A 25,627-nucleotide genomic window follows, 5' to 3' on the forward strand; every position below is an offset into this window, starting at 1 on the left:
TTTATGTTTGTTCCATTCAGTTGCGAGTTGCAGGGTGTTAACAATCAGAATCAGAAGTCAACAAAGAGAAAATTCGGTACATTTTACATTTTTTTTTTGATAAAGGCGAAAATGTAAGCGAGGCCGCTGAAATTTTAAATGGTGCCTAAAATATCGGCATTTTTGATGTTAGAGAAAATGTCGATAATGTCGTTAAAATCACAGAAATAATCGAAATTGAAGGGCGTGGTAGTAGTCGGGGCATCGGCAGGGAACTAAACATCGACCATAAAACAATTTTAAGACATTTGCGCAATGCTGGATTAAAACAGAAGCTCGATGTTTGGGTGCCACACCAATTAACATCAAAAAACATTTTGGATCGAATTTCCATCTGGGATGCCTTGGCCAAACGAAATGAAATCGACCCATTTCTTAACGGGATGGTAACGATCGAACGATCAAAGCATGATGAAACAGTTCAAACCGTGGCCCAACCAGGACCAACAGGCAGGAAGGTTCTATTGTGTATTTCGTGGGACTTAAAAGGAATCATTGATTATGAGCCTCTTCCGTATTGACAAACACTAAATCTACCGTCAACAACTGGACCGTTTGAAGATAGCGATTGATCAGAAATGGCCAGAATTGTCCAACAGAAGAGGTGTTGTGTTCCGTCAGAATAACGCAAGGCCGCACTCGTCTGTAATGACTCGCTTACATCTCCGAGAGCTTGGTTGGGAAGTTTTAATGCATCCACCATATAAGCCGGATCTGGTACCAAGCGATGGCTCCCTTTTTCTCTCAATGCAAAACTTCAGAGTGATAAGAAATGGGTTGTGGAAAACGATTACTAGAATTTTTCGCCAATAAAGAACAAGACTTCTATGAGAGAGGCACTATGAAGCTACATTTAAATTGGCTACAAATTATACAACAAAACGTTGCATATTTGTCCAAATCGGACCATCCCAAATGTCTGAAATAAAGTTTTAAATTTTACGCAGAAAATTTTAGTTTTCTTTTTCCACAAACTAACATTTTTCAAATACCCAATGTAGACTCCCAAAAAGTAACAGTATTTGAAAAAACAGGTCTACATACTTTTTTTCTAGTTACCGCTTTATTTTTGTATGTTGAATACGATTCTGATATAAAAAAAGTGCCCATTTTTAGCCCATACTTAAACTAAAGCTTGGGTTAACCCTACTTTATTCCAAACACTTCATTTCTTGTTTTTCGAGACTGGCATACTACAGTTCCTGCAGTGCGCGATACAAACTTTAATTTAAGAACAGATTGAGAAAAGTGGGTGTAAAAGTACCCAAAAACATGTCCCTTTGGATTTTTACCACTTACTTTTCTCAAAACAATGAGCAGATGGACCCTTTTGGACCGCAGACAATTAGGCTGTATTTCTGTTTCATAATAATAATAAAATCAATTAAGTTTAAAATTTTTGTGTCTCGAAACTACTAACATCATTAGGTTTGTCATGTTTTACCGTTATTTGAGTTTGTAAAATCAGTAAAACTGATGCAAAAAAATTAATTTTCAAATTTATCGTCTTTCACTCCAAATAAGCTCAGAGGAAAAAAAGAGCCAAAGTAAGCCAAAATGTCTAAAAGTAAATATGAGTACAATTTTCGAGTAACCTAAAGAAACTAAAAGTCGAGTAGACTCTCACCCTACAATATACAAATATGCATATGTATGTATGTTGGTTTGCGTGTACAAACATTTACACTCGAACCTATACATGTAAGCATATGAGCACGTGCTTTAGCAAATAGTTTTTGTTCTTAAGTCAAGAGGGAAAAGAGAAACTTTCGTTATTTCATTTTGGCAACAGCAATGAGAAAATTATGAAATATAAACAAAAGAATACACGAGACTAAGATAAACAAAAGCAAAAAAATGAATACACATTTTAGCAGTTCCATGCGGAAAAGTAAAAAAAAAACAAAAACATATTCAAAAGAAAATTTGTTTTACATATTGTATTTGTTTTGGTGTCAACTAGTAGACTGGCTGACTTGTACATGCTGTTGGCAACAGTTGTTGCTCTCTATGTTACTGCTACTACTAACGAACAGTGAAGCGAATGCTAACCAAAGCTCTGTAATAAGTAAGCCAGTCGATATATTTATATACTTTTAGAATGATGGATTCTGAGTTCAAAACTTGCTGGCATTAAATTCGATACACATATTTGATCATTCATTAAAAGATCGTGCCGGTCGTCAAAGCTAAGTTTGTTTGTGCTCACTGCGAACATGAAAATGTTTTCTAACAGCAGTCGCCCCTTGGTATGCAACGGAAACATTTGAGGGCATTGCTGTTGTGAAAAATTGTTGGTACTCGCATTTGTAGAGGAAGATGGAGCAGAGTACGATTGAAAACCTCTTATTTCCTTAGATGTTCAAACATGTAAAAGCAATAACCGATATTTTTTACCATTACCCCTATGCTCCCAACCATTTAATTCATTTACAGTTGAGTGATATCATTTATTTGACACTCATCCAATTTACTACTTTTGCTCTTTTATCCTATTTTATTTGCTTGTTTTAGGAAATTTTCACACTGTTTTGTAGTGCCTTTGCGCCATGTTTGTCTCAATAAAGTTTGGCGATTCCCATATTACAGCGCGATGAAGTGCCGGGTGTAGTGTGCACGCGAAGTTTTTGTTTAGCAAATTTTTACTCACAACATAAATAAAGTAAACTTGTTAACGTTGCTCAACTTTGTTCGTCAACATGTGCGGAACCTGTATGCGTTGTTGCATATTTAGGCCTGCTCGGCAGCCACGTAGCCTATTAAAATTTTTTTTGTGGCAACGGGTTGTGGTGTTTATTTTTTGCTTTTTTCTTTGTCCTTCTATTGGTTATTAATTTTGAGAACGCATATATGCACACATGCATTTTCGGTATTTTATTAGGCTTGCGGGATTTTTCTATATACACGATTTTCGCTTGACTGAAAATTCATTTAAAAACGATGAGAAAACAATATGAAGGGCAATAAAGTTGTTTAGATTTGCTAATTGAAATGATTTTAGATGAATGAAGTTTTTATGTGGAGGTGAGGAGGTGATTTAGAAAAAAAACTAAATAGCTGTATCTAAGTGTAATTTTACAGTTTATTTATCGAAAGAGATAGGAATTGCCGAATATTCAATTTGTTTTGTCCCAGAGCAAGAAACCGTACTCACCACTTGTACAAGGTGAAGTCCAAAATAAGCAAGACTGGCGTCATAAAAATGTTTTTGATGGCGCCATCTTTTTAATAAGTTAGTGCGTTGGAAGTTATCACCTTAGCTGACTCCCAGTGAAAGCTTTTAAACATTCGGTTCAGTGGAAGCGAAGATATTATGTCTAAAGTGTCAGTATGTTTGTGTCATCGGTACAAAAATGAGTTTCGGATAAAGAGCTAAAATGTTTACCGAAACATTTGAATTGATGAAAAAAAATTATGACGAGGATTGTCTACCTCGTGCCAGAGTTCATGAGTGGTTTACACGTTTCAGAGATAGCTGTGAGGACATAAATGACAATGAACATACGGGCCGTCCAAAATCAGTAATCACCGAAAACTCTATCGAAATTTTTTGTAAATTTAAAAAAAATGAAGCGAAATCATCGTTGAAATTCGTGGAATCGGAGTTGAATATCTTCAAAACATCGATTTATCGCATTTTAACTGATCATTTGGGCTTACGAAAGGTCTATGCATGTTTCATTCCGCACAAGTTAACTGAGGACCATAAATTGCTCAGAATTCAACATTCGAAAGACCTCATTAATGAGGCCAGAAAAGACGAGAACTTCCTTCACAACATTGTAACTGGTGATGAAACGTGGTATTTCCAACCTGAACCTGAAGCTAAGCGTCAAAGTGCCGAATGAAAGGCTCCAGACGAGCCACCACACAAAAAATCGCGTTTGGAGAAGTCAAAAATCAAGTAGATGCTCATCTGTTTTTACGATTCCAAGGGAATTGTCCACAAGAAGTTTGTGCCAATGGGCCAAATCGTCAATGCAATTTTCTATCTTGACATTTTGAAGTGTTTGTTGCATCGCATTCCTCGAACTCGCCCTGAATACCGCGAAGAAGGAAGCTGGCGCTTATTGCATGATAATGCACCATCTCATCGATCCACTTTTGTCACTGATATTTTGACTAGAAATCGCATTTTAACCATCAATCATTCACCGTATTCACCTGATATGACTCCCTGTGACTTCTACCTACTCAAAATATTGCATTTGGTTATGAAAGGAAAAGGTTTTGCGTCCAGGCTATCCAAAAGGCTTCTACCGACATCTTGAAAGGCATTCCGGCCAATGACCTGACACACTCTTTCGAAAAGCTTTTAAATCGCGCAAAACAGTTTATCGAGGCCAGACTATTTGTTATAAATAAACTCGAAGTTATCAGAACAAAGCTCCCATCGTTTTTATTTTAGCTCATTCTTGTTAATTTTGTTTAAAATATAATTAATCGAAGTTGGCATGTTAGTAATCGTGGCATCGCCTAGGATCTAAAGATCGACCATAAAATAGTTTTAAACCATTTGCGTACAAATTTTACTCAAAAAGAATGGATTTTTTCCCAAAACTAATATTTCTTTTTTATTTAATTTTAATGATTTCTTTTCGAAGATACATAGTAGATTTACTAGAAAAATCATATAAGTCCAAGTGTGAAACTTCGTGCAAATTGAAAAAAAGCTCAACAAATTTTTATTATTGTAACATCTCAGGTTTTTTCATATCTTTGGGTGATTTTGTACTCTATATAGTTAAAAGTTATGCATACTCAATTTAGTTCAAAATGATCCTACCATCTACGGGTTAATATGCAGCGAAAATAACAATGTAACGAGCGGAACTTATATTGGAGTTTCTTGAATCTGTGGTATTTCTGGTTTCATCCAATAACTGTATTTTTGACTTGATTTATTTCCTTTAAGCCATCGAAAATTAAGAAAGTAATAATTGAGAAGTGGTATTATTCATTTGAATTCAGTCTTTCTCTATTTCTCAATGGAACCGAAGTACATTTTAAATATCACTCATACGCAACGTAGCACAATGTGCCTCTTTGCACCTGAAGCAAATCAAGCGCTAGCAATTACATTGGCGCAAAATGTTATTATAAAAGCAAATTTTGTATTTACCTATACATACACACACAAGTATGTATATACGCGCTTATTCTGTCATTTACACTCCACTTTTCATTTGTCGTTTAAGTAAAATGTTTACATTTGGTAAATTTTTCCCATTTAATTGCAACAAAAAATGCAAACATTCACAAGCTCTTTTTTACACAATGCAACTTGTCAAATTACTACATGAGTTTATGTGAGTTCGAGTAAAATTTCTGAAGAAATTCTCATTTTCTTTTTTTTTCTATTTGCAGAACAAAAAACTTTGAAGAGCATAATCAAACATTGATGAAGGAAATTGAAAGCGCAAATAACGAATTGGCAACATTGCGCGAAGAATGCAACGAACACAAATTCGAAAAGAAAGCTCTCAAAGAGGAAATGGGCGCTGTCAATACGGTGCGTACAAGTATGCGTTCAAGATATGTGTGCATGTGTGCGTATAGCTGATTGAGTGTGTGGTTGTGGGAATGGTGGAACTATGCATGTGTATGGTAAACGCTCGTAAGCGGATTTCAAGTCAATTGTAAACTTGGAAATTGTTTGCTTTGTGTCTTTACTCACACATTTGCAGTGCACACAAGGATGGTGATGTGTGTGTATGTGTGTGTGTGTAAATATCTCATGTGAATGCCCGTAATGATGTACATACGTTCATGTTTTTCTTGATAAGAAGTTTTGGTAAACCAAAATGCTAGAAAACGTCGATCTATTCCTGCATTTACAGCAGAATTTATCGAAGTGTCGAAAATTCACTTGAGTGTCATTGAGTTGATTGAATTTGCTTAAAATCATATACTCGTATGACTAGAGGGTGCGTAGGTGTATAAATTTTAGTAGCAATTAGGAAATGTAAAATTTCTTATTATTTTTTTAGTTGGCAAAATCATTATGGAGTACTTCAATTTTAATCCTCTTAGTGCTCACTTTGGTAGCTATTTTCCAAATAAATTAGCTTGCCAAAAAAAATTTACTGTTTTTGACTACTTGTTTAATAAAAATCGTTATTTAGTTATATAATTGTAAAAGAAACTTACTCATATTTTCAAAATACATAGCGTACTCATAGACTTAGAACCGAACTATCACCAGTTCTAGGGTAAATAAATGTTGAACTCACAACACAGGAGCCTTTGTAGGTGAAATTTTGTTAAAAACTTCCAAGTTTGCACAGAATTTTTAAACAAAATCAATAAATTTTAATCATAATTAAACATTTTTTAATCAGAGTCTTCAGAAACTGTCTGGGATGCAATTTTTTAATCCATTTAATTTTCGTATGAAACGAAGATACACCGAAGAGCATCCTCGTAGTTACCTTTGGTCAACATTCAATAGACTTTCCAGTGACCAGCAGTGCTTTTCTTAATATTGGGATTGATTTATTTACTCTGAAAAATATTTCGAAAAAATTTATTTGAAAGTGAGCAATTCTTGTCAAGTTATTCAACCTTCTCATCGATTCTTCTTATCGAAGTTTATTTTCATTATTATTTATTTGTAAGTTTGATAAGAAGGAAACTGCAAAGAATTTTTTAAATTTCTTTATAATTTTGAGATTTATTTAGTGTTGAATATTTTGGTATAGCGGGTTTTAAAGTGCAAAATCTTCGCTGCTTTTTGGCATTTCTATAGTTTTTTTTGATTTTACAGGATAAAATATACTTTTTTCCAAATTTTTTTTTTCAAAACTTTTTGCAGTGAAACATGTTTTGTTTAATTTTTACAAATTTTTGTTTTTGGATCAAATATACATATATTTTTTTGTTAAAATTTTTGTTGTCATTTTTGGAAAGCACCTCCTCATATATTTTATTTAACAGTAAAAAAAACAACGTTTTTTTTTTAATTTTATGAATTTTTGTTTTCATTTTTTAGCATATAATATACTTTGTATTTAGTATCTGGTCAGTCCATAAGTTCGTGCGTTTTTTTAAAGGTGGTTTTAAAATTAATAAAAAAGATGTATAAAGTATTTATTAATCAATAATATATTTTCCTTCATTATTTACAATGTCTTCCCAACGTTTAGGCAAATTTTTAATTCCCTGCTCAAAAAATTGTTTGTCCTTGGAGCCAAAATACGCTTCGATATCCCTTTTATAGCTTTTGAGGAGTAGTTCTTGTTGCTCATATGGGATTGAGGTCCACGGAAAAGGTGATAATCACAAGGTGCAATATCTGGAGAGTATGGTGGATGTGGCATTAGCTGCCATCCGAGCTCTTCCAGCTTGCCTAATGTTTGGCTTGCGGTATGAGGTCTTGCGTTGTCGTGGTGAATTAAAACTTTGCATCTATTCACTAAAGACGGTCGATTTTTATTAAGTGCCTCATTCAGGTTTGATAGCTGATGGAAATAATAATCAGCAGTTATCGTCTGGTTTGGTTCCAGAAGTTTATAATAAACAATATCGGTCATATCCCACCAAATAGACAAGAGAATCTTCTTGGGGTGAAGACCATCTCTAGGGGTCAGTTCTGGTGTTTCATCTTTATCTAACCATTGGCGTTTGCGAACAAGATTATTGTAAAGGACCCATTTTTCATCACCAGTAACCATACGGTTCAAAAAACTTTCATTTTCAAGACGTTGCAGCAGCTGAGAACACACATTCACTCTCTGCTGAAAGTTGGCGACGAAAGTCTATGCGGAACCCATTTTTCCAGCTTCGAAACCTTTCCCAACTGAACCAGGTGGCTGTGAACTGTTCCATGCGATGAATTTAACCTCTGAGCTGTCATATCGACTGCCAAATTTGACTCAGCTTCCACGAGTTCGTGCAAGGCGTCGGAGTTAAAGACTTCAAGACGCCCAGTGCGCGGGGCATCCTCCACGTCGCAGTTGCCACTTCGGAATTTTGAAAACCACTTTTGTGCAGTCCTTACACTCACGGTATCCTCTCAGTGAACAGTGTTTATTTCTGCAGTAGCAGTTGTTGCATTTTACCACTTTTATAAAAAAATACAAAATATGCGTTTGAAGACTCCATTTTATTTTTTAATCCGCGTACAAAAGTGAAATTATGGGTAAAATATGCACGAATTTACTTAAAAACACATTTTGGAGTATATTAAATTTTTTTCGTCAAAATCTTTTGGACTTTTTTGCTTTAGGTGAAATATAGTCGATTATTCTAAACAGTTTCATGAACTTTTTTTTTTAATTTTTAGGATAAAATATGCGTTAAAAACAAAAATTCAAAAAAATTATTATTTTGTTGAAAGTACAGTGATATATCTGCGTTTTTCTTAACATTTTCATAAGTTTTTGTTATTAGTTTTTTAGAATAAAAAGTATACTTTAAAATATTTTTTTTTTTGGATAAAAAATTTTTGTTTCGTCAAATTTTTTTGTAATATATTTTTTTTAAGTGCTTTATCTTCGGCTCTTTTCAACAAATTTAAGCGTATTTTTAAATTTTTTGGGATGAAATATACTTTTCTGGGAAAAGTAATATTTTTTGTTAAACATTTTTGGGGACGTTTTTTGCAGTGACATGTCTTTAGTGTCGCCAAAATCTTTGAATTTTTTTCTTTTGAGTGAAATATCTTCAGTTCTTTTTAAAAGTTTTGTGAATTTTTTTTTTAATTTTTTGGACGAAATATATTAAAAAAAAGTTTGGACAAAATTATTATTTTGTTGAAAATTTATGAAAATAGGTTTTTTAACAGTCCAATATTTTTTGTACTATTTTCAGAATTTCCTATTTTTTGTTTTTTAGAATAGAAAAAAATAAAAAAAAAAAATTTTGGAAGTAAAATATAATATTTGTTTCATCAAAATTTTTTTATAATTATTTTTAAGTGAGATATTTTCGGTTCTTTTTAATAAATTTAACACATTTTTTTTTGAAAATGTTTTTTAAAAAATTCAAAAAAAAATATATATTTTTTGTTGAACATTTTTGTGAACAATGGTTTGCTGTGAAATATCTTCAGTTCTTCTTAAAATATAACTAAAAAAAATTGGAAAAATTATATTCTTTTAAAATATATCTACTTTGTTGAAGAAAATGATATTTTGATGTAAAAAAGTAAAATACACTGGAAATAAAATATATAGGGTCTTTCTATTGGCGCGGGTCGATTTCGGCGCCCTGTGGCAGTCTTTTTGTTTTGGTGACATCTGTCAAATCTTTTGTTTATTATTCAGTTGCTTATTACAAATCATAATGGCAAGTTACACGATTGAACAGCACGTTCAAATGATAAAACTTTATTATCAAAATGAGTGTTCATTAACGCAAACGTTGCGCCCATTTTTCGGTAGACGTGGTGGCCCTTCCAATTTCTTATGGCCCATATTGAACCATATGGACCTAGACGACATCTAGTTCCAGCAGGACGGAGCTACGTGCCACATAGCAAACGCTATTTCATTCCATTTCAACATCTACCCGCTCTTATTGAAAAACCCTCTACTTGTTAGAAAATTGTTTTTATGTGAAATATGTTTGATTATTTTGAACAACTTTGTGAAAAGTTTTTTAATTTTTTAGGATCAAATATACTTTTTAAAAGAATGTTTTGAAAAAGACTGAATTTGTATTAACATATTTTTGTCATTTTTGAAAAACATTTCCTCAGATTTTTTCTTATACGAGTATATTGTAATATATTAATAGCTGAAAGTCCAATAGTGGGATCCCCATTGTCTTGCGAGTAGCATTTAAATGTCTACAGCAAATCAGTGCAAAATAACGCTTTGGCGAAGTGCTTTTTAAAGTCCTTTAAGAAAATGAAAAACTAAGTACGCAGCATTACCGTATAAAATCTAAGCTTTCATGCGAATGTGAAATTTTTCCTCTATACTTTTTACTGTCGCACGATGCAATATATTAAAATATAACATTCTAACTTTTACCCAAAATACTAAATTAATTAAACTTATATTTGCTTGCCGACAACCTGTATTTCTTGACAATCTATTGCCAATGATGAAGTGAAAATATTTATGCTTAATTACAAGAGGCCTGCACATATTCCCACAAGCCTGAGGCGGAGAACACACTGCACTACTCGCTTAAATACATGCAGTTACACACATTCGCCAGCTCCTCTTCGTAGTTTGTGCTGCTGCTGGTTGTCTTTCCCTATTTGCTATTGCAATCAATTAATCACACTCTTCTATATTTGCAGCTTTTTAGCCAGATGGTGATGGGCTTCAACGATGAGAATAGCTTGGATATTGATCGACTTACAATGATGCTGGAGGAGAACCGCGGGCTGCTCAACGACATGGCAACTAAAGAAGCAAACTGCACTGATGGTGCAACGTTGCCAAAATTATTATTCGAATTAGTCGAACAAGCGGCGATAAGTGGCAAGGCTGCTGAGCGTAATCGCAGTCCAACTCCTACATTCGTGGACGGCAGCGCAGGTGAAGATGAGTACGGGGTGGATGGAGTGGATGGAGTTGCACCGAACGCGGTTGACAGTGTTGACGCAGCAATAGAACATAATTTGAATGGAGATGAAGCCTCGTCGTGCTCCGCGACTGAACTGGACACTGCTGCGACAGACCACAACAATACCAACAACAAGACTGTAAAAGCTGGCGCTACTGTTTCCACTGCTACTTTAGTCGCCTACTGCGGTAGAAAACATCATCGCAAAAGTGTTGGCAACCGGATGAAATTACCAGCCACCACTGCCGCAGCAGACAGCAACGCAACGGAATCTTGCACATTGAAAATCCACGAACCAGAAGTTATGAGTAAAGTTGCAACGACACAAGAAATTATTGGTAACTTGCCGAAAGTTTGGAAAGTGCTAATGGAGCTCTTAAGTCACCACAAAATCGAGCGGGTGCAATTTGAGGAGAATGGCGCTAGTGAGGATTGTTACAAATCCGTTGAGACGGCCAATGGACCAAAGGCGGAACTGAGCGTCAGCAAGACATATATTAAGTTAAAGGTGAGTGCAACGTGCGTACTGCTCATGGCATTTTCAGGTATGGGGGAATGACACATCAGTCAAGCTTGTTAGCAGCCACTTCCGCTTAGTAAATGCTATGGTGCAACGCTGTGGAGTTTCGTAAAGTGGCCGATGCACTTAACGACGTGTTGCGCAAGTTTTAACATTTTTCACTTAAACAGTTTTATGAACCGCTCAAAGTTCCGCTTTTCAGGTTGATTATTTTTGACAGACTTGAGTAAATTCGAATGCTCTGTTTTCATTAGTTGGTTGGAACTTTCGACCGTTTGTGGTTTCTGCCGCAGCACATAAACGAGCTAACGATAATAATGCGGTTGAATACTTAAAGAGTATTATATAAAAGTTGGTGACGTTATTAAGAAGAGGTTTGCTACTTTTAATGGATCACTTTATATTTAAATGCAACATAAAAGCGGGCAATAAATTTTATGAAAGTATGTGCGATATTGCACCGTGAGTCAATCGATTTCGAAAGTGCATATAGAGGTGTACTGAGTGTACCATTAGGAGCGACTGTTTCTGGGTTATTTGATAGTAGCCATAAGTGAAAATTCAGGTAGTGCAGAATTATGTGGACGCGCAACGCAAAGAAACTGTGAAAATCCACTACTGAAAATATTAAAAATTCCGAAAAAATTTACAGTAATATGGAAGAAAAAGTTTGAATCCTTGACATATTTTTTCAAAAGGAAAAACGCCTTAATTGTCTTCTTCAAAAATTTGCTTCACTTAATAAGTAATTTCATAACCCGCAAGATTTAAAATGATTCACTTTTTGGTTTTCATCGAAAACTTTTAAGCTTTCTATAGAAGATGAAATTTAAAACTGATTTAGAATATTTTGGAAATTTTTTGGTTAGAATTCAGTAATTTTTTTTTTGCAGTATTAAAAAAATATGGTACTCGTCTACAGATTCTGAATTAATAGCTTAAGTCTATCGCTTCTTCTGTGAGTAGGTTGAATTTAAGTCAAACTTTTCTCCATAACCGATAATTTCAATACAAAAATATGCAAAGTGAGAGTTCACAGTCAAGTGGGCTTATACGTGGCAGTCCTCACTGGAATCCTGGGGCAAACACCACAAAATATCAAAATATATAAAAAGTTATTTCTAATACGAGGGTTGCCTTTTATATTGTGTGGCCAATAATAAAAACACAGTAAATAATAAGGAAAATAGTTTTATTGTTCTTAAAAAAAACCTCAGTCGAAGGCAATACACTTCTGCATTCGCCTGAACCAATTTTGAAAGCACTTTTCCCACTGAGAAGTGAATACCTCCAAAACCGAGCTGTTTAACGGCTTCAACTTATTCTTTAATCTTTGAAAAACGCTGGCTTCACATTCTTGATGTTTGGGAACTCATTAGGTGCTAAATCAAGGCTGAAAGGTGAATGACTAATGAGAAGCTTCTTCAAATACATAACGAAGGGGGTTCGCGCTAATATAGGGGTTTCTGATAAAAAATTTGATCTCGATAGAATTTTTCTGGTCTTGTCTTCTTGCAGCTGTTCAGAAAGGTTCAAGACCAATGAAGGGAGTGATTGCAACCTTTTTCACTAAAGTGTCCGCAATTTGATTCCCTTCGTGCCCTTCATGTGCCGGTACCCACATCAGAGTAACAAAGTTTCTTGATGCTAGAGTTTCGGGCATTTTAAAACATTCCTAGACCAACCTTGATTGAAATGAGAAGCTATCTAGCGAGTTTAAAGCTGTTTGAGTTTGACTGAAAATGTTTTTTCCCATTGCAATTTCCTTCTTGAAATGTTATCCGACAACTCAGGCTCCGTCACTGCCGTCTTTCATTTTGGACCCCTTAGTAAACCACCCCTGTGTGTCCTGTTTGAAAGATATTTCATTGCTTTTTCATGTTGAGCGATCACTGATGATCACCTTGAAATTATTGGAGAATTCTAATTTTCTTTTCATCTTGCCACAGACTGTCAGACACGGATAATTCAGAACTGTACCCAGAGTTCTTAGAGAGTCAAACTTGCTTCTAACCGTAATAACTAAATCGCCAGCAAAGTCCTTATATCAGATGATAGTGGTTCACCATATTTATACTGATGGCTCAAGGATGGACAATGCCACTGGATCCGGAGTGTACTCAGAACAATTATCCTTAAATTGTTTCTTTAGACTCCCAGACCGGTGTAGATTCTTCCAAGCTGTGATCTACGCTATAGACAAAGCAGCAAAGACGATAAGACTAATGGTCTTACCCCCTGCAAACCTTAGCATTTTTGTTTATAGTCAGGCAGCGTTCAAGGCATTGACCTCAGCGCACATCAATTCCCGATGTGTTAAAGAATACAGAAGGTCGCTCTCGCTTATCCAACAACACAGCACCACACTTTGTTGGGTCCCCTGCCACTCTGGAGTGGAGGGAAATCAATGAGTGGATGAGTGTCTAAGGAAAGGCTCTGAGCTTGACCTCGAAACGAATTGTACACTCCGATTGACTTGAGCGTAATCGCGGAAACCAATAGAAGGTGGTCTCTGATTACTAACTGCAGGGTCTTCAAAGCGCTTTGGCCAAAACTGAATCTTAAAAGGACAACATGTCTTCTTGGCGCAGTGCTCCAAGCTGAATTCCATCAAATTTCTCCATTACATCAACAGCTCTGGTTGGCTGTAGATATCTGCCTGTTGAAAGTCTCATAATGGTATCAAAACGGAGGTTTAGTGCCAGAGTGGTACTTTAACCATTTAACCTACCTACCTTAATGCAGAAAAGGAGGCTTCATGGAGAATGCAGAACTATTTGGAAGTTTTACTTTAATGCTGTTGGTCTATGTTATATGTAGATAGTATTCTTCTATATGTATCTGTTGACTCTTTCGCCACTTCGACAGCAGCACTTAAGAGGTTGAAATAGCGAAACTCACTGCTTTAAATAAAATTCAAACAGTTATTTGGTAGAAGAGCGTATGCAAATTGTTGTCTACTTTTTAAAATTCCAATTTTATGTTCTATAAATTATTAATTTTTTTTTTTAATTTTTCTTTTCCATGCTTGCCACATACCAACCATAGGATCTAATATTGGAGAAAAAATCCCTCGTTAAAGAAACTAATCGCTTGAAGACGTTAAACTGCCATCTTGAATATCGACTGAACGAGCAAGAGAAGCGTTTAAGTGCTGTTAGTTTGGAGTTGACAAAAACTTGGCATTTGGTTGGCAAAATGCAACGTCAACATCGTCAATTGCACACACAAGAGCAAATATTGCGCTATCAATTGCAGCAGAAGCGACGCTTGCTAACTGAACTCAAAGACGAGCTCGAGTATTGTCGGCGCAAATGGGCGGCAGCACGTGCCAAAAACGACGAGAGTCAAGAGCAGTGGAATGATTTACGACGCGAATTTGCATTGCGAAAACTGGAACATGCCAATAATTCAGCCGAGAGTGGCTACAGTGACTCAGGACAGGTCTCTGATGAGGAAATGGGTGCGACAGCTGGTAGAGACGTAACCGTTGGCATAGAAAGTACTTCTACTAGTGGAAGTGGAAGTGGTGGTGGTAGTGGTGGTTGTGCAGGTGGAGTTGGAGGTGCGGCTGCTGCTTGTAGGCGTAAAAGGTTGAAGGAAATGTTTGAACATACACGCAAGATAAAGCGCATGCAAAGCACTTCGCCTGGACGTGCCGGCGATGATACTGCCGAGATAGTGTTACGTTGGAATAGTGCGCCACCAACTTGTGGTTGGCGGAATAGCGACGTTGATAATAATACTGTTGCCGACTTGTATGACAATGACGATGAAGAGAATAATGCCAGTGGGGACGATGGTGCCATTGGATGTGTAGAAGATTTGGCAGGTGTAACGACTGCATCTAGTAGCGGTGCCATACCAAAAAGTGGTCTTACACGCAACAGACACCGCAGTAGAAGAGAAGCTACGGGGACAGCGGGAGCTGCCGAAGTGGTCGGTGCGGATGGCATGCGAGGAGAACGTACTGAACGCATACAAAGACTCGAAGAGCAATGCAAATCGTTGATTCAACAAGTACTCGAGACATCCGACAATCGTGAGCGTTTAGAGGTACAACTACGTAGCTTTCAGGATGAGATCGCGCCAGTACAGTACGCGGTACCGTTGAATGATTTGATTAAAAAGAAACGTGTCGATCGCATGACACGTGCCAGTTCAGTGCCTGTGACCGGCTCACTTACACCGCGTGAGGAGGAGTATACGCGCAAACGTTCGGAACGGTTGGAGCGTCTCGAGGAAGAGAGTCGTCAATTACTGTCGCGCATCAAACGCACGAGTGATCGCGGTCATTATTTGCGTTGTTCATTGGATCGCTTACGACGCGCACCAAGTCGAGAGGGCAGCTTCGAGAGCAATACCGAAGAAGAGTCCAGCAAATCGGAAGAAAGGCCGCGTAAATGTGTAACCAATGAAAATGAACGGAAGACTGAGCATGTTGAAGAGAAAAAACCTGTAGCTGAAAACACCGACGAAGTGCAGGAGCCCGGGGCGCAAATTCAGCCAAATCCACTGACCGCCAATGAAGAGGCCTATACGGCACGTCGTTCTGCTCGTCTACAGCGTTTGGAAAACGACAGCAAGGAGCTATTGAACATACTTTCACGCAATAATGAACGAGGCCAGAAACTCGGTCATAAATTGGAGGCGTTACATGAACAGCACTGCGATGTGCCAACACATGGAGTGGATACCCTTGCCGCCTCCGCGACGCAGGCTCCAAATATGTCTCAACCTTCTGCGCCATTTATGGGCATTGGACAACGCTTGGGGAATATTGAACAAATATCCTCAAATCGTATGGAACGTCTGCGTATATTGGAAGAAGAAGGCAAAGAGTTGCTTAACCGATTGGCGGGCACATCGGCGCGTGGCACGGAGATGATCAATCGTATAGCTGCGCGAGAACAAAATCGTCAAACAGGTGTGGTGAAGAAATCTGATGATGAAGTGGCTTCGAGTGCCACTACGAATGTTAAGGATGATGCTGAGGAGGATGAGTGTGCGGTGGGTATGGAGGCAACTGCAGTAGCTTCATCGCTTTTGCCAACACTCAACAATGTGGCATGTTCCAGTATTGTTTCTGAAGAATTGACGGATCACGTAACAGTTACCACAATACCTAGTCAAATCGCCGCTCAACAAGGCGCTATACCAAAACAATCTTCCGGGTTGGTATTGAATGCGGCGATTCGTGCAGAGGCTGCGAGCAGCAAAGAACTGAAACAGAATAATCAGGCAATTGGGGACAGTTTAGAGGATATGGTGAGACAGCTGAGGGAAATACCATTTCCGGAAGAACAAAATATGGCAGCAGAGATCGAAACCGAAACAGAAGTAGTGGAGCAAGCATCAGTAGAAGAAGAACGACAAGAAATTGTTAAGACCGATGAAGAGTAAAGTAAACGCGATACTAGTGATTATTTAAGTAAATATTGAAAATTGAATGTAAACTTACTTGTAGGTTCTGATCTGTAACTGCTACTACTACTATTATAAATACTCCCTTATTATAAAACGTGTTGTACTTTATAAATGTAAGGAAAGACCTCCTCTTCGTGTTCAAGAAAATTTATATTTAAACTTAATAAATGAAATTAAATGCTATACATTTATTTTTGGATTCGTTTTCACGACTTTACTAAGCAAAGAATGCCCTTAATGATAGCCTCTTTAGGCTAAGAGGGATGAATTGTTAAGTCCTTACTCTCAACTGTATTGTAAGTTGCTGGAGTTGATATATTTCATATCAAAGCAAAATACCTTAGATCTCTAAGTCTTTTTAATTAAGAGTAATGAAGCAACTGATATAATTTTCTATAAGAGAATCAATCGCAAGTGAGTAAATATTATATCACAAAATGCTCAAAAGAAACGAGTTCTCACGGAAATACCGCTAATTGATGACCTTGCGGTAGTTGTAAGTATGAAATTCCCACAAACAATTTTGGGTGACCTTCAAAGTAATCCAATATTAGTATAAGAAGTATTAGGGTATGGAAGAAGGCCAATTCAGCTCTAAAGGGCTTTGATTTTTAGACCTAAGGAAGAAATTTCATTTCATTTTTTACAGTCATTCAGTTGAAGAGTTGGACGAACTGGGTGCAGCACAGTACTAGACGAAATTCGCTTACAAAGCCCCCTATAAAGCCTTTTTCGAAATGTTATTAGACCAAATTCTTATATGATTAGTATTAATATTGCCTTCAAGAATTATTCTATGTCCATAATTATGAAAGTCATAAAAACCTAAGGCATATATTTCATATTTCGAGATATTTAATGAATAGCATGTGAATAAATTAAAAAATGTTTTTTCATGAAACTTTTAGAATTTTATTAGTCTTAATTAGCTGAAATTTACTATGAATATGAATTTTTTTTTAAGTTAAAAATTGACTTAGATCATTTTCAAAATTAACTGATTGTCTTATAACTGACACTTGTATGATACATCGGCGGATATTGCCGGTTTAAATATCACACATCTGGTGAAATTTATCAGTACCTTGAATCGGTTAATATAAATGGAAATTCCCACTGTTCGTCGTCATCCTATAGTCTAAGCCCCTTCTTCCTTTTTCTTCCACCTATCTGGTTCCTTCCCTTCTCCTTTTCCCTTCCCCTCCTCCTATATGATACCACATCGGACAAATTTTAAAGTTTTGTCTAAATGCCCAGCCTATAACTGTCTTAAGGGGGGAAGCTGGTCTAGAATTTTGAAAAAATCGAAAAATTTTTTTTTGTCTTAAAAGGTGCTTTAGGGTCTTAGAAATAATATACCAAATGAGGGATGCCAGCAAAAATGTCTAAATGCCCAAATTTTTCATTCGACGGCAGTGCCTCGCAGGTATGCCTCGAACGCTACTTACAACTTTAAACGCGTTTTTCTCGAAATCACTTAAACTGGCCGAAGACATAACTCGAACAAATCTTTACCGATTCTTACGAAATTTTGACAATACATTCGAAATACCTTTCTCCGGAGACGTACGTAGGATTTTTTATTTATATTACATATTTTTTTTTAATCAACAATTTTATGTCGTTCTTTATAGTGCAAATTGTAACTTTTTGTTCAAACGTGCACCATTTCGCGAAAAAACAAAATATCGAAAAAATCCTACGTACGTCTCTTTCTGTTGTTATATAGAAACTAAAAAAATTTTATTTTTTGATCCAGGACAAAAATTAAGGAGTTTACGTCTTCGGCAATGGACCCACTAGAAAAAAAGGCGCCTTAGGAGAACTGCTGGACAGCGGCCATTTTGAAATTAATTCAGACGAAAAATTTTGTATTTGTACCATGAAAGCTATATTATTAAACCTATTTCACAGATTTTCGATTGATTCCTTTGTTGAGTCAAAATAAATTCATAAAATATGCCCATTTTTTGCGCTCTAGACCAGCTTCCCCCCTTAAGGGGAGAGCTCCTTCAGCACTTTCAAATTTTCCATTTTGGTTGCTTAATTCATTTACAAACTAAAGAATATCTTTTCAATGTTTAAGCATAATAGAAAGTCTAAGAAGTTCTTATAAAGTCAGTGAACGCAAGATGAATAAGAATGAAAACTTTATTCGCGTTTTTCTCGAAATACATTTTTTCCGCGCTGTCGAATATAACTCAAAAAGTAATTAAGAAATCAATATAAAATTTTACAGGGATATTCTTTAACATATTGACCTTTGTATGTACCTAAAATTATCTATTAATTGTCACTAAAAATATTTTTTTGATCAATTTTTTTATAAAAAACAAAATTTAATTTTTTTGGTAAAAATAGGTAAGGGCAAAGCGGAATAACTTATTTTAATGAAATTTTTTGTCTGGTTGATTTCGGTTGATTACAAGAGGCTGTACATTCCACTGCGCAAATTAAAGGAGCCACGTTTTTATTTAAAAAAAAATTTGTATATTCATTTAAGCATGAATATTAATATGTAATATATTTTAAGTTAATAAATACTCGCAATTTTTCGCAAAAAATTATTGAAAATCTCGTTGTCTGGATGAGCTGCCCCCCTTAAAGCAATAAAGAACTATGAGTTTCATTTGAAACAATAACTTTATTGAAATAACTCATGAACATCTATTAATTATTTTAAAAAAGTAATCCATTTTTAACGTTTCGAGTTTCTAAGCTTCTTAAAAGGATTCGGAAAAATTGGAGGGATGTATGGTAGTAAAGACGTAATATCTTTATGTTTTTCTTCCGTTACTGGTCTAGTGGTGGTGTATAATGGACGTAGGTCAACATTTCCGTATATTTTTGGCCTTTTTGGGTAAAGATCCGAAACATCGATTTTAAAATCATCTAAAGAAGTCTAATAGAACGTTTTATAATGTTCATTTTTCGAGAATATCAACAATTGTATTCGCCCGCGGTACTTTTCTACTTCTTCTTGGTATGATTTATTTGAATGGTCTTGATAATGGTCTTACTCTTTTTCATTTTTAAGAAATATTTCGTGGTTGTTAATATCTGTATATCACACCATATCCAAATAATAATTAATATAGTCACATAATATCAGGGTCCGGCACTCGAATTGTAACCAACTTCAGACCGCTCGCGTAGTTGATTCTTTACTAGCGCGCAGAAGCTTTTTGTCGAGAGTAAACGCGAAAATCTGTAATGGATTTCAAATATAATAGTGTGATTGCATTATAAATATTTGGCTGGAAAATCACAACCAGCGATTGTTCGTGAGCTCGAGCACCTTAAAGTAAATAAAGTTTATGTTTATCGCCCCATTACTTGTTACAAAGATACTGGTACCATCGCGAAACGTCATGGAGGTGGTCATCAAAAGGCTGCAACGTCATGTGAAATGGTTCAAAAAGTGAAGAGGCGACTTGAGCGAAATCCCCGACGAAGTGCCAATCAAATGGCGAAAGAACTGAAAATATTTGACCCTAGCATCCGCCGCATACTGAAAAATGATCTCGAAGACAAGTCTTACAAGATCCCAACGAAGTGCCAATCAAATAGCGAAAGAACTGAAAATATCTGACCGTAGCATCCACCGCATACTGAAAAATGACCTCAAAGTCAAGCTTTACAAGATCCAAAAGGCGCATGATCTCACCCCAAAGCAGCAACAAGTTAGACTTGAAAGAGCGAAGGAGTTGCTTCGATTGACCGAAAGCGGTCAAATTCCGAACATTCGAATTTTCTGACGAGAAAATTTTTCAAATTGAGCAATTCGTAAACTTCCAAAACGATAGGGTTTATTTGACCGACCGTTCATACGAGAATTTGAGTCATCGATTGGCCACCAGGAGGCAGCACCCGCCACAGGTAATAGTTTGGCCGCTGTGACTGCAGATGGGCGCTCCCCAATCGTTTTCATCGAGCCTGGCGTCGAGGTAAATGCGAAATATTATCGGGAAAGTATCCTGGAGGTTGCTTTGAAGCCGTAAGCTGACAAACATTTCGGTGGCAGACCATGGACATTTCAATAGGACCCGGCACTATCTCACAAAGCTCGAGTGAAACAGGAATGGCTAAAAACAAAGTTCCGTACTTCATAACGCCCACATAATGGCTCTTAAATTCTCCTGATGCGAATTCGATGGATTATTCTCTTGGAGCCATTTTGGAGAGCAAGGTCCGAACTAAAAGATTCACTAGTCTCGAGACGCTGAAAAAGCCATTGTCCGCGAATGTGCCAAAATACCTGTAAGTTACATTCGGGCAGCTTGCGATTCGTTTCTGGACCGCCTCAAGGCCATAGTCACGGCAAAAGGTGGTCATATCGAGCAAAAGTAAATTTATTCTTAATTTTGTATTATTTACACACATTTTTTAGTTTGAATTGAATAAAAGTAATTTTCCAAGCTAAATTTATGGCCTTTTTAATTGGTTACACTTCGAGTATTTATAGGGCCACAGGCATTTGCTTTTAATATAAAAATGTATAATGTAAGTTATTACGTTAAAATTATCATATTATAAATGATTTTGAGTGCTTTATCTTGTTCTAATATGAATGTGGTCGTTTTGCTTTATAAATAAAAAAATAAGCCGCGCGGAAAAGCTTTGTCTGAATTTGAGCAGGGGCGAAATTTAGAATGGAGAGAGAGGACTTGTAATGCGAGATATTGCTTTGAAATTAAAAAGAAGCAAAACTGTGATTGTGCTTTACTTCCATTTGAAAGAAAACTACGGGTGTGCCAAGAGAAGCAGTAGAAAACCAAAGTTTTGGCGCTAGGGATGTTCGGGAAATCATACGTTTAACTATAAATAAATTAAAATGCTGAAATTACACATACTCTGAATTTGGAAGTTACTACCTGTCGTGTGTAACAAATTTTGCAAGCTGATTTCAGTCTAGAATATGCAAAATGAGTACCTAAATCTAAGTTAACCACACAACACAAGCAGGTCAGATTGACATTTGCAGCAAAGTAACAATTTGTTTGGAGTATTTTTTTCCGGTGAAGAAAGATTCAATCTGCGCGGACCGGATGATTCCCAAATGTACTGGCGTGATGAACGGAAGAAAATGGAGGAGGGAATGGCTGGTAATTTCGGAGGGGTTTCTGCCATGGTTTGGGCAGCCAAAGACAAAGAGCCTATAAATATTTGTATTAATTATGGTATTACTTCTTTTGATGATAATTTCAGTCGTTTATGCCTCCAAAGAAACTAAAGAGTTTTTGGCACCGAAAGAAATATCAATTTGAGAATGGCGTGCCTGCAGCCTTGACCCTGGCCTGCGTACGGTGATCAGGCCAGAAGTGAATATTATGTGCGCAAAGTGGGGGTTAAAACTAGATGATTAAAAAAACTGCGCGAGCTTGTAAACGATTTTGGCCCAGCGTCGTTGATACTAAATCTTAGTTTAAGGGGTTGACCCCATCGAAAATGTATGGCCAATACTTTCGTTCGGTGCCTCGACGACTTCAAACAAGTTATAGTGAAAGGAGGATCCAACACAAATTACTACAAACAGTACAACAAATGATAAACTAACGCCAAGAATTTTACTTGTTTATTTTAATTATAATAACACTGGTCTTATGCTTTTTAAAAAATAAATTTTCATGGTATTAAAATAAATTTATCTCGAGATTTTCGTTGCTTGAAAATTACCGAAAAAACGGGAACCCGAAATCCATCCCGTGATTAAGTCATCACGGTATTGCCCTCTCTAATAAGGAATGAATGCTCAAAATTTAGAGACTAGGAGTCGTTATGAGCGCACTGGCCACTTGAAACTGCTGTTAAAAAAAAAAAATTATGACGTTAATAATATCAAGTTAAAACGGGATTTGCGTAACTTAAAAATAATCAGAGTGACAGCATCCCGAAATCCCGATACTACAGCATAACGGAATTATCATTTCTAATGTTGAATGAACGTTAGCAGCGTAGAGACTAGGAGTCGAAGCGCACTTGTCGCTGTTAAATTTATTTAAATTATGTTACTATCGCGTTGTTGCGTAGAATTTCTAATGTCTATGCTACTTGCATACGTATATGTATGTATGTGTGTACATATATGTATGTATGCAAGTAGTAATTGCTTTGACATTTCTTTTTGACCTTTCCTCTTGCGGTTTCGTTTGGTGCCCACTTCGAATAAAAGTCGGCATTTGACACACTTGAATCGCGCCTGCTGCTGTTATAAATGCCAAGGAGCTTGAAGCAATTTTTTGAGCTTTTTCCCTAAAAGACAAATAGTCCTTCCAATTTATTCTACCTTTAGCAGTTAGCAGTGAATTCACTTTTCGTGTTTGGTTGATTATACATACATACAAGCACAAATATTTATCTTGCTTCCGTTGCCATGCTTAGATCGGACAAAATGATATGTTTGTTTCCTATTTGTTGTATGCTGCTAATTGCTTGTTTTGTAATGCTGTTAGTTTTTATGAATATTCCTACTGCCTCCCACCACCAGCATAATTAGCGTAAACTTTAGTAGACGCTTGTGGCGCTACGCATGACTATTAGCTGGTATGCGGCATGCGATAGATAATTTTTCAGATTTGGTTTTTTGCCGCATTCTGCATGTAAATTGTGTATATTTGCGTAATAATATTTCAGGATCCCCAAAGGACAGGATAATTAAAATAATAACATATAAAATGACTGTAATATTTTCTACCTGTAGCTAATTAGCGACGCCCAAGGACGTTACCTGTTTACTAAATGATTTCCTACTTAGTCACATTTATATACCCAGTAGCATGGAATATAAAACTGATTTAGTTACATTTATGATATTTAGGTGAGTAGATGAATTGTTGCTAAGTTTTTATGGTTTGCTTCCCCCTTTCAAGTGATTATGAGCAATTAAAACTACGGCTACGGTGAAGCTACAAAGGAATCTCTCTGCTGGATATAACTATAAAATATATTCAAATACTCCATAAATAAGTTAAACGAATAGGGTGAAAAAATGATCACCGACTGTAGTGCGACTTCAGAGCAGAGCGATCACCGATTGACCAACTCTTTTCACTATCCCAAATATTTCAAAAATGCTACAAATACAAAATTATGCTATGCTGTCTTTTTATATATTTAAACAAGCATTTGACGTTACTCAGGTAGGCGTACTATTTAAACTAGTACGTCTGATTACAGGCAGTTTAACCAATTAAAAATACCATAAATATAGTTTTACTTTCATTCAATTCAATTAAAAAAATTTGTGAAAATAATACAAAATTAAGAATCAATTTACTTTTGCTCGATATTACCACCTTTTGCCTTGACTATGTCCTTGAGACGGTCCAGAAACGAGTCGTAAGCTGCCCAAATGTGACTTGCCTAGTTCGGTCCTTGGTCTCCAAAATGTTCCAAAGAGAACAATTCATCAGATTCGCGTCTGGTGAATTTGAGAGCCATTGTATGGACGTTATGAAGTTCGGAACGTTGTTTTTTAGTCATTCTTGGTTTACTCGAGCTTTGTGAAATGGTGCCACAGCTTTAAAGCAACCTCACACCATGGAATTGAGCGGGACGAAACTAAACTTTGTTCTTGGAATGCACGCATCTGTGCTTCAAGCGGAGGTGTATGCTATTCAACAAGCGATGAACTTTGTTGTGGAAAACTGATGGAGAGGCAGATCTATATGTGTCTGCAGCGACAGCAAAACTGCCTTGGCAGCCTCCAACCACTTCAAGGGTAATTGGGAGTTGTGAACCCAGGCTGAACTATGTCGGTAGACATAATAGCCTCATCCTAACAAGGGCCCCGAGACACGTGGGTATCGCGGGTAACGAGACTTTTGGCTCTTTAACTAGGATGCGCTCTGAAACCATCTTCTTTGGCTCGCAGACCGTTCTGCCACTCCCTTCTGCAGCCATTAAAACCACGATTAGCAAACTGGTTACTTTAACCCAAAAGAGAGCCTGGCAGGCTGAGAGAAGTTGTAGATGGACAAAACTGCCCTACCTGTCATGTCCGATCGACTGTCGCAGATCCTTCTGTCCTTAAGCAGAAGGAACTGTAGGCAGCTGATGACGGGCCACTTTCTATGTGCGAGGCACATGACAGGCACTGTCTGAGATGCAGTGCACACTGCTCAGCATATGGAGAGCAGGATGAGACGGCGGGTCACTTTCTGTGCGTTTGCCCAGCCTTCGGTTGAATCAGGCTTGAGGTCTTTGGCACTGATGTGTTAAGAAGTGACCACCATGACTCCTTGGCACCACAAGATCTAGTCGGATTTCTTCGTAGGTCGGGTAGATTTAAAGAAAATTAAAAAAGCTAACCCGAGTGCAGTACAATGGACTTAATGTTGTCTGAGCACTGTACTTGCTACTTCTGTTAGGATGGTAGGACTTGTCATCGACGAAGAAAAAACCAAAAAAAAAAAAATATATGGAAGGTGCCGCCCGTAACACAATACGTATCTTACGAATCGACAGGCAAAAGCTGATGATGGAGCAACGTGGAGCCGAATTGTAATGGTTCACTCCGAACTTATTCTTATTTCTGTATGAGAGTATATCCGCCTAAGCGATTTTTGGCCAACTTGAGCTACACTCGTTTTTTCTTTCGTCAATTGTAAACATCTAATTGAAGTAAGTCCAACATCTCCTCAACTTGATCTATCCTACTCAGAGGAGGCCTTGCATCTGCTAATATCAATACTTTATGAATCCTTTCGCACAACATGACTTAATTATGAATCTGTGTGGAGGAAAGGGTTGAACATAAGAATCGAATTGTTACTGGAGTCGAAACAAGTGCCAATCGCTATAACCAAGGCTGCAGCAGCCCCTAAGAAGCTCATAGGGCCACTGCTTTTTTGAACTCAGAAGGCGTCTTATTTGACGACTATAACGAAAGATGTGTTGCCAAATTTTCAGAGAAACTGATAAAAGACAGACTTTCTGAAGAACTGACAAAAAGAAGGGCACGTACAAGAAAGAATATGCACACTGCTCGAAAAAGCGAAAGATGTCATAAAAAGGAGGGCTCTAAAAGTGATTCCTTTGCTTGACGGCTCGACTGTTTACAAGGGGTAGCGATGGCAGCTTTGCACAAGTCTGGCTTCGAAATATTTAATTGCCCTCCTT

The 25,627-nt window shown here is 36.8% G+C and overlaps 1 protein-coding gene across 1 annotated transcript in view; it reads left to right on the forward strand.

The window, feature by feature from the left end:
- LOC128862871 (uncharacterized) overlaps window positions 1–16,692 on the forward strand; it is a 30,340-nt gene extending 13,648 nt beyond the window's left edge. The window contains exons 3-5 of the mRNA XM_054101653.1: window positions 5,407–5,551; window positions 10,292–11,068; window positions 14,129–16,692. Of these exons, the coding sequence (XP_053957628.1) occupies window positions 5,407–5,551; window positions 10,292–11,068; window positions 14,129–16,483 (3,277 nt within the window). The 3' untranslated portion in view covers window positions 16,484–16,692. The remainder of the gene's footprint in view (window positions 1–5,406; window positions 5,552–10,291; window positions 11,069–14,128) is intronic.
- The last annotated feature ends 8,935 nt before the right edge of the window (window positions 16,693–25,627 follow it).

Source organism: Anastrepha ludens, chromosome 5 (genome assembly GCF_028408465.1).
Source record: "Anastrepha ludens isolate Willacy chromosome 5, idAnaLude1.1, whole genome shotgun sequence".
In the NCBI taxonomy this organism is placed as follows: Eukaryota; Metazoa; Arthropoda; class Insecta; order Diptera; family Tephritidae; genus Anastrepha; species Anastrepha ludens.